Here is a 16,782-nt window from a genome sequence, read left to right as displayed (position 1 = left end):
CAAATATTTAAGTGTTACCAACCGTAACTACCAGGGATGCCCACGTCCGGAGTTATATACCCAAGTAGTGGCATCCGTGGTCTGCCCCAAGGAAACGGTCTGCCAGGGGTAAGTAACCTCCCTGTGTGCCACCTGCACATCCACCCTTATTCCAAAACTGAATACCGAAAAGGGTTCAAATAAGTCTCGTGCCATCTTAGAGTTTCGCAACACAATTTACGTGAGAATTCTCAAAACCAGGGCTCACCCTGAACAACCGGTGTTAACCGTCAACCCTTAATTCCGTACAGTCTTTAAACCAAAGCTCACCCCGAATAACTGGTACTAACCGTCAATTGTTAACTTTGTATATGCCGTTAATCATTTCAGTTAATTTTGATATTAATCACAAATAACTTCAAATTTTTAATCACAAGTAATGTTATACCAACTCATTAAAATTCCCAATCATAAAATATTGCATGTGTCACACAATACTAAATAAAAGTACAGAATTTAAATAAACAATTTATTTAAACCATGGTATGAAATAATAACTTAGATACAAGAATTAAACCATAAATACACACATGCACAAATTTTTGATTTACAAAATTAGACTAGCATAATATTAAAGTGGTGATTTTATCCTGTCCAGAAAAACTTTCAGAGGATATATCTTGCAAATAAAATTATAAATACATTACTTATACAACTCTAAAATTCATATCAATCTACAGGATACTCAATAAACATGTTATGGTTATTTTTCAGAAAGTATTTTCCAAAAATAACTTATAAATAATTCTAAACAAATTCCAAGGGTGTTTATGACACAGATTTGTCACATTTTCTTACATTAATTCCATGCTTAAATTTATAGATCAAACCCAGAATCTAAAAATTTATCATGAAACTAGACTTCTCAAATTTTATATTTTAGTGGAAATTACTAGATTTGGCTTAGTATAGAATTTTAAATAAATTTTCAAATACATGGTAAAATCTGTCTTACAGTTTCAGATTTAGTTAGAAATTTATAATAATTCGTAAAAAGCTCAAAAATTGTTACCCAAATTCCTGGACGAACTAGACATCATTATAAACAACTTTGTAGAAGAAATTATCTCGAAATTTTGAGTATAAAATTGTCTAAAAATTCGAGTGACATTCTGGCAGATTCAAAATAGACTATTTTCATCACAGTTTTAGATTTAGTTAAAATTTTGTATAAATTCGTAGAAAGCTCAAAAATTGTTACCAAATTTTTTTGGATAAACTAGACATCATTATCAACAACTTTGTAGAAGAAATCATCTCGAAATTTTGAGTAGAAAATTATCTAAAAATTCGGGTAACATGCTGGCAGATTCAAAACAGATTATCCTCAACACAATTTAGACAATGTATCATATGTATACAATCTGAAAATTTCAATTATGTAAAAAAAATGATAGGATTGAGAGGGTCTTCTTACCTAGTAGTAGGATTGAAATGGGTGATGAAATGATAGAAGAATTTGCTTCCTAAACCTTCTTCTCTTCTTCTCCTTTTGCTGAATTCTTCTTCCCTATTTCTTCCTCACCCGTCAAAAGGAATACATGCATGCAAACACTGAAACCTACCCTTCTATGCATGACTATTATGTGCATTATATAGACCTCCGAGGCTAGCTCTCTCTCTCTCTCTCTCCTTTCTCTCTCTCTCTCTGCCATTACCTTTCTCCAAGTTCTAAGAATAAGCTTTCCCTAAATTTTATGGTTTCCTAATTTCTAAGAGATGGTGGGTTTGGTAGGAACTGTGGGTTGTTTGCCCACGGCTTGTCTGTTTGTATACATATATATATATATTTTATTTTATTTTTCTATTTGTTTATTTATTTATTTATTTTTTTTAACAATAATTATTGAACATCCACAACATTTTTATTCTTAATAGGGTCTTTATTAGCGATAGAATTGGGTTAATTTAAAAAAACTAATAATTTAATTAATTTATTTATTTTCTTTCAAGAATAATTTAAATATGGGTTTTCACAATCTACCCTCCTAAAAAGAATTTCGTCCTCGAAATTAATTCGTACCTTTAGACTCGAAAAGTTGAGGGTAATTGACACGTATCATATCTTCTCGCTCCCACGTTGACTCTTCCGTCCCACGATGTCTCCAGAGAACTCGAACCAATGGTATAGTTTTGCCTCGTAATTTCTTCTCGCGACGATCTAAAATCTTGACAGGCTTTTCTTCAAATGTCACGTCTTCATCAAGATTAATTTCCTCCCAATTGATGATGTGAGAAGGGTATGGCTCGTATTTCCGTAGCATAGAGACGTGGAAAACATTATGTACTCCAGCTAGTTGAGGCGGTAGAGCCAAACGGTACGCCACTTCTCCTATTTTGTCCAAAATTTCGAAAGGCCCTATGAAGCGAGGTGACAACTTTCCCTTCTTTCCGAAACGAACAACTCCTCAGCGAGGCTGTATTTTCAGAAACACATGATCTCCAACTTTAAATGCTAAAGGTCTTCTCCTTTGATCTGCATAGCTTTTCTGCCTACTCTGAGCGGTCTCAAGCCTTTGCCTAATTAGTTTCACCTTCTCGGTAGTTTCTTGAACTAACTCTGGCCCTAAAAGAGGTGCTTCTCCGACTTTTGTCCAACATATTGGTGATCGGCAAGGCCGTCCGTACAAAGCTTCATACGGTGCCATACCAATACTTGCTTGAAAACTGTTATTGTAAGAGAATTCGACTAGTGGTAAATATTTCTCCCAACTACCTTTAAAGTCCATCACACAAGCTCGAAGCATGTCTTCTAAAGTCTGAATTGTTCTTTCTGATTGACCGTCAGTTTGAGGGTGAAAAGCTGTACTAAAACACAACTCTGTACCCAAGGCCTTTTGCAGACTTTGCCAGAACTGTGACGTAAAACGAGAATCACGATCTGACACTATTGAGACTGGTACTCCATGCAATCTAATGATTTCTCGAATAAATAATCAGCTTAAAGATTCGAGTGTGCCTGCTGGTCCTATTGGTAGGAAATGTGCCGTCTTAGTTAATCGATCAACCACCACCCAAATGGCATCATGGCCTTGCGGCGACCGGGGTAATCCCGTTACAAAATCCATTGTTATGTGTTCCCATTTCCACTTAGGTATTGGTAAAGGTTGGAGTTTCCCTGCCGGTCTTTGATGTTCTGCCTTCACTTGCTGACACGTCAAACACTTAGATACAAATAGAGCAACATCCTTCTTCATTCCACTCCACCAATACTGTCGCTTAAGATCCTGGTACATCTTATTTCCTCCCGGATGAACCGCAAAAATCGAATGGTGAAATTCTTTAAGTACTTCCTCTCTTAATTGTTCGATGTTTGGCACAAAAATTCTACCTGAATACCTTAAACTACCATCTTGATGGAGTGTCCAATCCGGTGAAGATTCCTCGGTCACTAATCGGGCCTTGATGAAGTCGGTCTCCTGATCAAATCTTTGGGCTTCCAACACTTTGGTAAGAAGTTGGAGTGTTGTAACTATTGTAAACAATTTACCCTTCCCATTCTGAGTATCTGGTTGTAACTTAAACCCATTCACAGTGCTTACCATTTCCCATTCTTTAATTGATATGTTGGCTACAATCTCCCTTGTCTTTCGACTTAGTGCATCTGCTACAACATTAGCCTTTCCGGGATGATAAGACAAGGTAAATTGGTAATCTTCAAGGTACTCCATCCAGCGTCTCTGCCTCATGTTCAAATCTCTTTGTGTGAACAAGTACTTCAAGCTTTTGTGATCGGTAAATATCTCAAATTTTTCGCCATAAAGGTAATGTCGCCAAGTCTTAAGTGCATAGACCACAGCTGCCAACTCCAGATCGTGAGTAGGATAATTTTTATCATGATTCTTCAATTGTCTTGATCCGTAAGCCACTACCTTCCCGTTTTTCATTAACACACTACCTAACCCTTCTTTAGAGGCATCACAGTAAACAGTGTACCCAACGTCGCGTTTGGGTATGATTAATATTGGAGCGCTTGTCAGTCTCTTCTTGAGTTCTTGAAATGACTGCTCACACGCTTTGTTCCATTCAAACTTTACTCCTTTTTGCGTTAGGCGTGTCATTGGCTTGGCTAATTTGGAGAAATCCTGAATGAATCTCCTATAATAACCTGCTAATCCCAAGAAACTACGAATCTCAAATGTATTCTTAGGTTGTTTCCACCCCATTACTGCTTCTACTTTAGCAAGATCCACTGATATCCCTGATTCAGACACAACATGACCTAAGAACTTTACTTCCTTCAACCAAAATTCACATTTGCTAGCTTTAGCATACAATTGGTTTTCTCTTAGAATTTGCAAAACGGTTCTCAGATGTTGCTCGTGGTCTTCCTCCGATCGTGAGTATATCAAAATATCATCAATGAATACTACCACAAATTGGTCTAAATAGGGGGTAAAAATTTTGTTCATTAAACTCATGAATACCCCAGGAGCATTTGTTAAACCAAATGGCATTACCACAAACTCATAGTGGCCATAACGGGTTCGAAACGCAGTTTTGGGTATATTTTCTCCTCTGACACGAAGTTGGTGATATCCCGACCTAAGGTCAATTTTGGAAAAACATTTTGAACCTCTTAATTGATCGAACAAGTCATCAATTTTGGGTAAAGGATATCGATTTTTAATGGTGGCTCGATTTAGTTGTCGATAATCGATGCACAATCTTAAGGTTCCATCATTCTTCTTCGCGAATAATGTTGGCGCTCCCCAAGGAGACGTACTTGGTCTGATGAACTTTTTATTCAACAGTTCTTGCAACTGCTCCTTCAATTCTCGAAGTTCAGCTGGCGCCATACGATGTGGTACTATTGAAATCGGCGAAGTCCCAGGTTGAAGCTCAATCGTGAAATCTACGTCTCGTTTTGGGGGTAATCCCGGCAATTCATCAGGGAAAACGTCAACGTACTCGCACACCACATGGGGTAATCCGGGATTCTCTCGATTTTCGTCTTCCAAAATTAGGCTCGCCAACCATCCGGTTAGTTGATCATGCCATCGTGACTTGCGACACGTTGGAGTTAGAGAATCTTGTCTATCCCCTTTAAATTGAACTTTCGTGTCGTTAAGGGAGGATGCTGTCACGGTCTTACAGTAACAATCAATAATGGCTCGATGAACTGACAACCAGTCCATTCCTAGGATGACGTCAAAATCAGACATATCCATAACTCTTAGATCACAGATCAAATATGAACCGGAGATTTCTAGCTCACAAGATTTACATACTAGATTTACTCGGGTTTGACCTCCTAAGGGTGAAGCGACACTCATAGCTATCTCTAACGCTTCTAGTTCTAAACCCAAACTTGTCGCACATGCAGTGGATATAAAAGAATGCGAAGCTCCAGAATCAAACAATACTTTAACCCAAGAATTCATAAGGATTAACATACCTTGAATTACTGATGGGTTATCAACATCTTCTTCTTCTTGGAGAGCATACATTCTCCCTACTGCCTGTTGGTTAGTCTCTCCTGGTTTCTTTCCATTTCCAGCTCCTTGTGGTTGTGTTCTTGGTCGGCCTGCATTCTTAGAGGCTTGTGGCTGCCCCTTGTTGGTCTGAGTAGTTTGAGTAGGCTTAGAACCTTGCCCAGGTTGGCATCTGTTGTATTGTTGTGCCCCTCACTAATCCATAAAATACTCCCCACCTCGAGGACACTCATTTCGACGATGCCCCTGTTGACCACATCTGAAACATCTTCCTTTCCACTCATTTACAAAGTTTCCTCCTTGTTGGTTTCCTCGATTTTGCCTTTGTTGCTGTTGCATTCCTCCGGCATAGGGTGCTGGCGCAGGATAGTTTCTGGTGTTGCGGACTGGGCCTCCTCTGCGTGGTTGGTTGTTGTTCCTTGATCGCTGATTTCGAATGCGTTTGGAATCTGCTAACTCTTGTTCCACAATTAAAGCTTGATCCACCATCTGGGCATAGGTGGAGAGTTGCATTGTGATCAATCTTCCTCTAATGTCTGTGTCCAAGCCCCATTCAAATCGCCTAACCTTATCCTCTTCATTTGCTACTATGGCTGAAGCGTACCGTGAAAGAGCTTCAAAACGGTTCGCATATTGAGCGACTGACATTTTTTCTTGTTTCAGTTGGAGGAACTCTTGAATCATTTCTTGTTTTAGCGAGTTAGGAAAATACTTTTCCATGAACAGGTCTTCGAACTGTCTCCAAGTTAATGTCTCTACTTGTCGAGTACTTTTGATCATTTCCCACTAATGATCTGCTTCCCCTTCCATTTGAAATGCCGCCATGGTCACTCTATCTTGTTCATTTCGGATGTTGGAAGTATCTAGCAACTTCTTAATTTGTCTTAACCAAGCTTCAGCTTCATGGGGGTTTGATCCACCAAGGAATTTGTGGGGACGTAGCTTTTCAAATTTTGCTATCATCTCCGATTTGTTTTGATCTTGGTTTCGGGGTGGTATATTGCCTACCCTATCAGCAATCGCACGTATAATTCGAGCAACATCGCCATCAGGCACTCCATCACCATTACCGTTGTTATTATTTCTTGTTCGTCCAGCCATTCTGCATGATGAGATTTTCTTGTGATTTATTCATTTATTTATTATCATTATTATTATTATTATATTTATGTGCAAGGATAGTTAAAAAAAAGACTTCATTAATTAGATTAGGTAAGCTACAATTAGCAAAATACAAATAAAACAAAGGAAAAGATTAAATAACATACTACGGGCAAGAGATAGCCCCTACAATCCGAGTTAACTCCTACACTCACAATTCTAAACTAGGTAATTTTTTTTTTTTTTACATGTGAGCATACAAAACAATCAGTTAGCCTAGTTTATAGTTCCCTTAGGACCCCTTAAAATAGCCAAGGAAAGTCTCTCCACACCAGGGCTTCCGGCTCCCATGTGGCTTGGAAAAGTCCCATGAATCGCCACAGCACCCTTACGAAGATAGCAGCTTCGCACACACGATGCCCTAGTAGCAGCACTGGCTCCTCCCGATAAGTCCTCCAGTCCCTGAAGTTCACTGACCCATCTCTCCTCACAATTCTGCTTGGGTCGGGCATGATACGCTGAAGGCTCCAAAAGTCAAAAAGGTCGCCTACCCTATCAGTGAAACCATCCGGGAAAGGGCCTAATTGATATACCCAGGGAGTCTTTTGTCCTAGAATCTGGACAGGTCCGATATAGGTACCCACCCAACTCTCAGCTTTCCAAGCATAACCTTCTAGGGGATAAAATCTGACATATACAAAAGAGCCAATCTGCAACCTGTTTCGCACATCCCAACCCTCAAACGTGGCTCCTATATCTCCAGTGTTCTCCTCGGTATTGCCTTCCATAGACTCATCTTCAGTGTCTGACTCAATCACAATAACCTCCGGGGGGTTGTATTTTGGTACAACTTCTTCAACTTCATCAGACTCAGACTCAGGCTCAAGTCCAGGATCAGGTTCAGGGTCAAGCTCAAGCTCAATTTCATAGTCTTCTATAGGCATCTCCACTTCTTCACTTGGGTCAGATTCTATGTCATAGTTTTCCACCGAATTTTCCTCGTTAGAGTTAATGTCTGATGACCCTGGCATCCTACAAATAAAAAGGTTCTAACTTAGTCAAGTCACCTCAAAATACAAGTTAACGTAAGGTTTTCTTAAAAACAAACTTCTACCCATGGCCCAAAGGTTCAAACCTAGGCTCTGATACCAAGCTGTGACGTCCCAAATTTTTTTTTTGAAACGTCATAAGATTTAAATAACGATAACTTGCTAGATAAATTTTTAACTACTAATTAGGAACTTTTAAGTTCTTACATAGTCAAAGTCCAACGACAAAATAAAACTACAAGTTCACACACAATGTCACAACATAGTTAAATCCTAATACAAGGGATAACAGGATTTTATTTCGATAAGTCAGCCAAGGTTCGATATTGGCAGCAGCTCCAATTTCAGCCTCAGTCCCTTCTTCGACATAATCTGTCATGAAACGCCAGGGTAACAAAATATATGCCATGAATTTTGCAACACAGTAAGAAAACGTAGCCAACCTACCATTCTTTTTAAGAGAAAAATAATAATATTCTAAACATGAGATAACAATATAATTATACACAGAATTTACAACCATTAGAATAATTTTAGTAATTTTTATAAATTAGGTGACACTCGAAATCTCACAAAAAATATTTAACTTACCAACCACTAAGCATGGCAACGGTTAATTTGAAACCCTCCATTGGTCAAATATTTAAGTGTTACCAACCGTAACTACCAGGGATGCCCACGTCCGGAGTTATATACCCAAGTAGTGGCATCCGTGGTCTGCCCCAAGGAAACGGTCTGCCAGGGGTAAGTAACCTCCCTGTGTGCCACCTGCACATCCACCCTTATTCCAAAACCGAATACTGAAAAGGGTTCAAATAAGTCCCGTGCCATCTTAGAGTTTCGCAACACAATTTACGTGAGAATTCTCAAAACCAGGGCTCACCCTGAACAACCGGTGTTAACTGTCAACCCTTAATTCCGTACGGTCTTTAAACCAAAGCTCACCCCGAACAACTGGTATTAACCGTCAATTGTTAACTTTGTATATGCCATTAATCATTTCAGTTAATTTTGATATTAATCACAAATAACTCCAAATTTTTAATCACAAGTAATGTTATACCAACTCATTAAAATTCCCAATCATAAAATATTGCATGTGTCACACAATACTAAATAAAAGTACAGAATTTAAATAAATAATTTATTTAAACCATGGTATGAAATAATAACTTAGATACAAGAATTAAACCATAAATACACACATGCACAAATTTTTGATTTACAAAATTAGACTAGCATAATATTAAAGTGGTGATTTTATCCTGTCCAGAAAAACTTTCAGAGGATATATCTTGCAAATAAAATTATAAATACATTACTTATACAACTCTAAAATTCATATCAATCTACAGGATACTCAATAAACATGTTATGGTTATTTTTCAGAAAGTATTTTCCAAAAATAACTTATAAATAATTCTAAACAAATTCCAAGGGTGTTTATGACACAGATTTGTCACATTTCCTTACATTAATTCCATGCTTAAATTTATAGATCAAACCCATAATATAAAAATTTATCATGAAACTAGACTTCTCAAATTTTATATTTTAGTTAGAAATTACCAGATTTGGCTTAGTATAGAATTTTAAATAAATTTTCAAATACATGGTAAAATCTGTCTCACAGTTTTAGATTTAGTTAGAAATTTGTAATAATTCGTAGAAAGCTCAAAAATTGTTACCAAAATTTCTGGACGAACTAGACATCATTATCAACAATTTTGTAGAAGAAATTATCTCGAAAGTTTGAGTATAAAATTGTCTAAAAATTCGAGTGAAATTCTGGCAGATTCAAAATAGACTATTTTCATCACAGTTTCAGATTTAGTTAAAATTTTGTATAAATTCGTAGAAAGCTCAAAAATTGTTACCAAATTTTTTTGGATAAACTAGACATCATTATCAACAACTTTATAGAAGAAATCATCTCGAAATTTTGAGTATAAAATTATCTAAAAATTCGGGTAACATGCTGGCAGATTCAAAACAGATTATCCTCAACACAGTTTAGACAATGTATCATATGTATACAATCTGAAAATTTCAATTATGTAAAAAAAATGATAGGATTGAGAGGGTCTTCTTACCTAGTAGTAGGATTGAAATAGGTGATGAAATGATAGAAGAATTTGCTTCCTAAACCTTCTTTTCTTCTTCTTCTTTTGCTGAATTCTTCTTCCCTATTTCTTCCTCACCCGTCAAAAGGAATACATGCATGCAAACACTGAAACCTACCCTTCTATGCATGACTATTATGTGCATTATATAGACCTCCGAGGCTAGCTCTCTCTCTCTCTCTCTCTCTCTCTCTCTCTCTCTCACTTTCTCTCTCTCTCTCGGCCATTACCTTTCTCCAAGTTCTAAGAATAAGCTTTCCCTAAATTTTATGGTTTCCTAATTTCTAAGAGATGGTGGGTTTGGTAGGAACTGTGGGTTGTTTGCCCACGGTTTGTCTGTTTGTATACATATATATATATATATTTTATTTTATTTTTCTATTTGTTTATTTATTTATTTATTTATTTTTTTTAACAATAATTATTGAACATCCACAACATTTTTATTCTTAATAGGGTCTTTGTTAGCGACAGAATTGGGTTAATTTAAAAAAACTAATAATTTAATTAATTTATTTAGTTTCTTTCAAGAATAATTTAAATATGGGTTTTCACAGGGCAATAATAGCTGAGTCGAATATCGAAGCATTAAAATAGACTGAAACACCGGTGACTGAGTGGCGCGGTAAGAGGTGGGGCTTTAAGTTCAAGAAAGGCCGAAATAACTCATCGAATAAGAAGCAAAATACAGGGTCAACGACTAGCTCTAGCCAGGAAAACAATTCCATACCGCCCTGCTCCGAATGCTGCAAAAGGCACAAGGGAGTTTGTTGCAGGATTTCTGGTGCTTGTTACAGGTGTGGCAAGGTGGGCCACATGGTCAAGGATTGTCCTTCCACTTCTCAAGGCAATAGTAAGGCTGCAGCTAGTGCCGCAGCATCAACTGTCACACCAAAACCCAACCTCAAGGCTACTGGAAAGGAGCCTTTAAGGCAAGGCCGGGTGTTTGCACTCGTGCCAGGAGATGTGCAGAATACCGAGACAGTTGTATCAGGTATACTCTCAATTTGTGCTCAAAATGCTTATATTCTGATTGATTCGGGGTCTACACATTCATTTGTCTCGCATGCTTTTTCGTGAAAATTAAATAGACCACTGGAACCTATGAACTATTTGTTAGCTGTATCTTCACCCGCCGGGGGATCCATGACTTGTGCTTATGTGTATCCTGCATGTGAAATTGTTATTGGGGTGCTTTTGTATATTGACTTACAGCCTTTGAACATTGATAATTTCAATGTAATTTTGGGAATGGACTGGTTAACAAAATATTATGCTACCATAGACTGTGTAACGAAACAAGTTGTTTTCCGTCCACCTGGATTGCCTGAATTTGTGTTTAACGGAGTTGGTGTAGTACCTCCTCCATATCTAATTTCGTCCATGAAAGCCTTTAAATTGATTAAAAAGGGGTGTAAAGGGTATCTATGTTGCATATTGACTGTACCTACTAATACTAAAGCTAATGTGGACAGTATTCCTATAGTCAGAGAATTCCCAGATGTTTTTCCAGATGATCTGCTAGGGCCTTTGATTGATAGGGAAATTGAGTTCACCATTGAAGTGTTACCGGGTACACAGCCAATTTCCAAAGCTCCTTACAGAATGACACCTACCAAATTGAAAGAACTGAAAATTCAGTTGCAAGAATTGTTAGACAAGAAGTTCATCAGGCCCAGTACTTCGCCGTGGGGCGCACCAGTTTTTTTTGTGAAAAAGAAAGACGGCTCACTAAGACTCTACATTGACTACCGCGAACTGAACAAGGTAATAGTGAAAAACAAATATCCATTGCCTCGTATTGATGATTTGTTTGACCAGTTACAAGGTGCCCAGGTTTTCTCCAAAATTGACCTTAGATCTGGATACCACCAGTTGAAAGTCAAACCAGGGGACATTGAAAAGACTGCCTTTCGAACGAGGTATGGACATTATGAATTTCTTGTTATACCTTTCGGAGTTACTAATGCGCCTGCTGCATTTATGGACCTTATGAACCGAATTTTCAAACCATTCCTCGATGACTTTGTGGTTGTTTTCATAGATGACATTTTGATTTATTCCAAGAATAGGAAAGAACATGAGCGTCATTTGAGAATTGCCTTACAGACCTTAAGAGAACAGAAACTGTATGCTAAACTGACAAAGTGTGAATTTTGGCTTGATAATGTTATGTTTTTGGGACATGTGATTAGTAAGGATGGTATCTCAGTTGACCCACAGAAGATTGAAGCAGTAGTGAACTGGCCTAGACCGACTAATGTTACTGATGTTCGAAGTTTCTTAGGCTTAGTCGGGTATTACAAAAGATTTGTGAAAGACTTCTCCAAAATTGCTCTACCATTGACTCAGTTGACTTAAAAGGGAATATCATTTGACTGGACCGATCAAAGAGAATCAGCTTTTCAAGAATTAAAGACTTGACTTGTGGCTGCACCGATTCTTAGCCTACCCTCAGGTACGGATGGATTTACTATTTTCAGTGATGCTTCTTATAAGGATTTGGGATGTGTTTTAATGCAGAATAGTAAAGTTATTGTGTATGCTTCTCGACAACTGAGACCACATGAAAAGAACTACTCTACTCATGACTTATAACTTGCTGCAGTGGTATTTGCATTGAAAATTTGGCGCCACTACCTATATGGGGCAAAATGTGAAGTGTACACCGATCACAAGAGTCTGAAGTATTTCTTTGCACAGAAAGAGTTGAACATGAGGCAGCGGAGATGGTTAGAACTGATAAAAGACTACGACTTGCAAATTCTGTACTATCCGGGAAAAGCTAACACCGTTGCTGATGCATTGAGTTGGAAATCAATAGGGAATTTGGCCTGTTTACTCACTGGACAGAAAGAATTGCTATGTGACCTTGAAAAATTTGAAGTTGAGATTGTTTTGCATGAACAAGGTGGAACATTGGCTGCTATTTCTGCTCAACCAGCACTTATTGAGGAGATTAAAGAGAAACACCAAGATGACTATCTGAAAAAGACCATTGATGAACGGGAATCCAAACCAAGGCCGGACTTTAAATTTGAAAACAAAGTGTTGAAGTTTCAGGGAAGGTTGTGTGTACTGAATGATTTTGAACTGAAAAGATGAATTTTGCAAGAAGGCCATAATTCAAAACTTTTCATCCATCCAGGAAATACAAAAATGTATCAAGACTTGAAACTAAATTTCTGGTGGCTGGGAATGAAGAAAGAGATTGCTGACTTTGTGTCGAAATGTCTACATTTCCAACAAGTCAAAGCCGAACATCAACGACCCGCAGACTTACTTTTGCCCTTACCAATACCGGAGTGGAAATGGGAGCATATTACTATGGATTTCATTGTCGGTTTACCTCGCTCCAGTAAAGGTATGGACTCAATTTGGGTAATTGTTGACAGATTGACTAAATCTGCTCACTTCTTACCTGACAAAACAGTCTATAATGCGGACAAATTGGCTATAATTTATATTGACGAGATTGTTAGATTGCATGGAGTGCCTGTATCTATTGTTTCTGACAGGGACTCGAAGTTTACATCGAGATTTTGGCAAAGTCTTTAAACAACATTGGGTACTGAATTGAAACTGAGTAGTGCCTACCATCCTCAGACAGATGGCCAGTTAGAAAGGACCCTCCAGACTCTGGAGGATTTACTGTGTATGTGTGTTCTTGATTTCCAAGTAAATTGGGAAAGCCATTTACTTTTAGCTGAATTTGCCTACAACAACAGTTTTCACTCGAGCATTGGTATGGCGCCTTTCGAGGCTTTATATGGCAGAAAATGCCAATCTCCTATCTGCTGGGCAGAGGTTGGAGATGGGCCTTTGCTTGGGCTCGAGATTGTACAAGAAACCATAGAAAAAGTGAAATTGATTCAGCAAAGATTGAAAATCGCACAAAGTCGTCAGAAAAGTTATGCGGATGTCCGAAGGCGTGACAGGGAATATGAAGTGAGTGATCACATTTGTTAAAGTGACACCAATGAAAGGTTGAGATATGTTGGGCCGTATGAAATCATTGAAAAGATTAATCTAGTGGTGTATCAAGTAGAGCTTCCTCCTGAAATGGAGCATATGCATAACGTCTTTCATATTTCAATGTTGAGGGATTACCTTCAGCATCCCTTCCATGTTATTGAGCCTACCCGTGTAGTGTTGAGTGATGACTACACTTATGAAGAACGGCCTATTCAGATTGTAAACTGACGAATCAAGAAGTTGAGAAATAAAGAAATTCCGTTAGTGAAAGTGGACTAGCAAAACCATGGTGGCATTTATGCCACTTGGGAAAGGGAAGACGATATAATGAAAAGATATCCTGAACTGTTTCCCATGAATCCAGTATTTTTCCAGAATGAAGATAATTCGAGTTTGGAGGACCAAACTCTTTTTAAGGAAGGAAGACTGTGACAACCCTCACCTCTGATTAGTGCTAATCTATGATTAAGCATGATAAGTAACTGACAAGAATGAAATTCTGAACTGATTGCATGAGTGTGTTGCATTAGTTGCATTTCTATCTGTTTGATTTCTGAATGAATCTATTCACGTTTTAATTTCGAACTACGAATTGAAGGTCTTATCGACGACCGAATCAGAAATTGATTAGTATTTTATGCTAATTAGGATTTATGCGATTTTATGGTAGGTTTAATTAGAATTCAATTTGGAATGAATAAATTAGTATTATTGTTGAATTAATTGAACCAAGGTTTATTACCTTTTTGCCATTGAGTGGATTGATTCAAAAACCCACCCTCATTATGTCTTATTCATATTTGATGCATCATTTTGCTCATCCTCTAGACCAACCCGAGTGTGAAAGGGAGAGTGAGAGAAATTGAGTTCATCAGAAGAATTTTGCTTGAACATAGAGGAATTGAAGAGGTTTTGCAAATTTGAGCTTCCATATCTAGAATTCAAGACCTAAGGTAGGAATTTATCTTCTTACTTGTGAATTTAAGTTGCTTCATGCCTAGTTCATGGAAATTTAGAGTTTAAAGTCAAGAATTAAATTGAAGAGTTGAATTGTGAGCTAATTCATGCATGTATGTTCATACCATAGTATTTTGAGGTTGTTTTCATGGAAAATTCTTGCATCCATGTCCACATTTTGGTTGTAGTCCATGAATTCACCATGATTTTGAGCTCAACATTGCATTTGATCTTGTTTTGGAACACTAGAGTTCTTGAAAGCTCATGCATGTGATGATTTTCATTATTCTTCGTATTTACACTTAATTTTGTGTTCAATTGGCTTACTTTTGGGCTTGATTTCATAAATTGATCTTTGAAACATGTTGTGCTACGAGTTTTCAAATGTTTTCCAGAAAATTAGCCCAAAAGATTCAAGTTTAAGGCTTTTAGAGTGGAGTTTTGTGCTTGAGGATCAATCTGGAAATTCCAGATTTTGGATCCACGCTCGAGCGTAGGACTTCACGCTCGAGCATGAAATGCATATGCCCAGGAGTTCATGTGTTTTGCAGTCCGCTCGAGCGAGAGAATTCACGCTCGAGTGAGAGTCTGAGTCTCACGCTCGAGCGTAAGTCGAGCGCCCATCGAGCGTGAAAATCGTGCATCCAGTACTTTTTCATGAGTTTGCAGTCTGCTCGAGCGAGAGAAGTCACACTCGAGCGTAGAAAGCCACGCTCGAGCGAGACCCCTATTTTTAGCAAATTTCAAAAAGTGTTTGAAGGTACATCTTTGCATCCTCATTCCATCCTAGGCATTCCTAGGCCATATTTAAGGCATCTTAATGAGGATATTGATGTAGAACCACACCAAGTCAAGAGAGGGGACTAAATTATTGATTCCCAAGTGTGTAACTTAGTGTGTGTTCATTCTGCAACTGTGTAGGGTTGGCATCCGAGGACGCTCATTAGCTTGTCTTTAGCCCAGAACTCTGTGAGTAACAATGTTGTAAAGATATGTTCAATTATGATTATCTTTTGAATGATCAATTGTACTGTTTACTGAAATGGTAATGTTTACTGAATGAATGTTTGTCCTATTTTTATGAACTGTACTCGTGGCATCCATAGCAATTTACTGTTACTGCATTGTTACCGTTACTGCTACTGTTACAGAGATCTCTGTCGGTTCCAATGTTGGGACCACTACTATTTATTGTTTGATGGCCATCAACTGACTGTTCGGTCTGTTAAGACCTACTGTACTATTTTGCTGTTGGATGTACCACACATGACTACTATGGTTCTAAATGACTGATTTACTGATGCAATTGACTGTTTTAATTATTGAAAGGACATTCATTCTTAACCCCATTACGTATATGTTATTCATTAGGCTTTAGCTCACTGTTTATAATTATATGTAGGTGTCTAGGCACCGGACCGGAGCTAGGAGCGTCAGGTTAAGCTTTCGTTTTGTCAAGCCACTCGTTGTGCCTCACTTCGAGGTTCCAAGTCTGTCCAAGCTAAGGCTGCTTTTGGGGTGTTTCAGATTCACCATTTTTGTCTCTGTTGTGTATAGACTGAATAAGACTTTTGACTGTACAGTTATGGTATAGGGATTCGGTCCCTAACCTGCATGTAGTGTATATCAGATATGTATATATATATATGCTTTTGGTTATGAATTGTCTTTTCTCATTCAGATTTTCACAGCTCATTGGACATCTTTTATTTACTGTTTGGCTTCTGCCAGTCCCTTACTCTGTATTATTGTCATCATTGTTAAGCAGGCCTTTGGTAATCACAGATTACTGGCCGGTTACGATGTTAAACCCATAGGGGCGGGTTTGGGTCCTGACAGTTTGCCTCTTCCTCCCTTTCTTCAATCCGGTATGACTTGGGATGTGGTTGGGCATCTTGGTTTGGGGGCTGCGCAATTCTTGCGGCACTTTCCATCCCCTTTTCGGTTGTGTCAATTAAGTCAACTAGGCAGATGTGATGGCTTTTTGGTGTAAACTTAGCCACAAAGTCTGCCAGAGCTTGGGCTTTTATTGCAATTCTGGGTTGAAACTTGATATCAAATTGTCTCAATTCCACCGCCCACTTCAAGATCCGCCCAGAAAAG

At 38.1% G+C, this 16,782-nt stretch overlaps 2 protein-coding genes across 2 annotated transcripts; both read right to left on the bottom strand.

The window, feature by feature from the left end:
• Positions 1-2,398: 2,398 nt before the first annotated feature.
• On the bottom strand, positions 2,399-5,489 carry LOC145796437 (uncharacterized). The gene is made up of 5 exons (XM_082881548.1): positions 4,766-5,489; positions 4,209-4,423; positions 3,834-4,124; positions 3,379-3,719; positions 2,399-2,456 (listed from the first exon to the last, which is right to left on the bottom strand). The coding sequence occupies exons 1-5, from the start codon at positions 5,487-5,489 to the stop codon at positions 2,399-2,401; spliced, it is 1,629 nt and encodes a 542-aa protein (XP_082737674.1).
• A 180-nt stretch (positions 5,490-5,669) lies between these two features.
• Positions 5,670-6,158, bottom strand: LOC114309560 (uncharacterized). The gene has a single exon (XM_028255332.1). The coding sequence runs from the start codon at positions 6,156-6,158 to the stop codon at positions 5,670-5,672; it is 489 nt and encodes a 162-aa protein (XP_028111133.1).
• Between the last annotated feature and the right edge of the window lie 10,624 nt (positions 6,159-16,782).

Source organism: Camellia sinensis, chromosome 7, assembly GCF_055761805.1.
Source record: "Camellia sinensis isolate YWXY chromosome 7, ASM5576180v1, whole genome shotgun sequence".
Lineage (NCBI taxonomy): Eukaryota > Viridiplantae > Streptophyta > Magnoliopsida > Ericales > Theaceae > Camellia > Camellia sinensis.
This window is presented reverse-complemented; position numbering and strand designations above follow the sequence as displayed.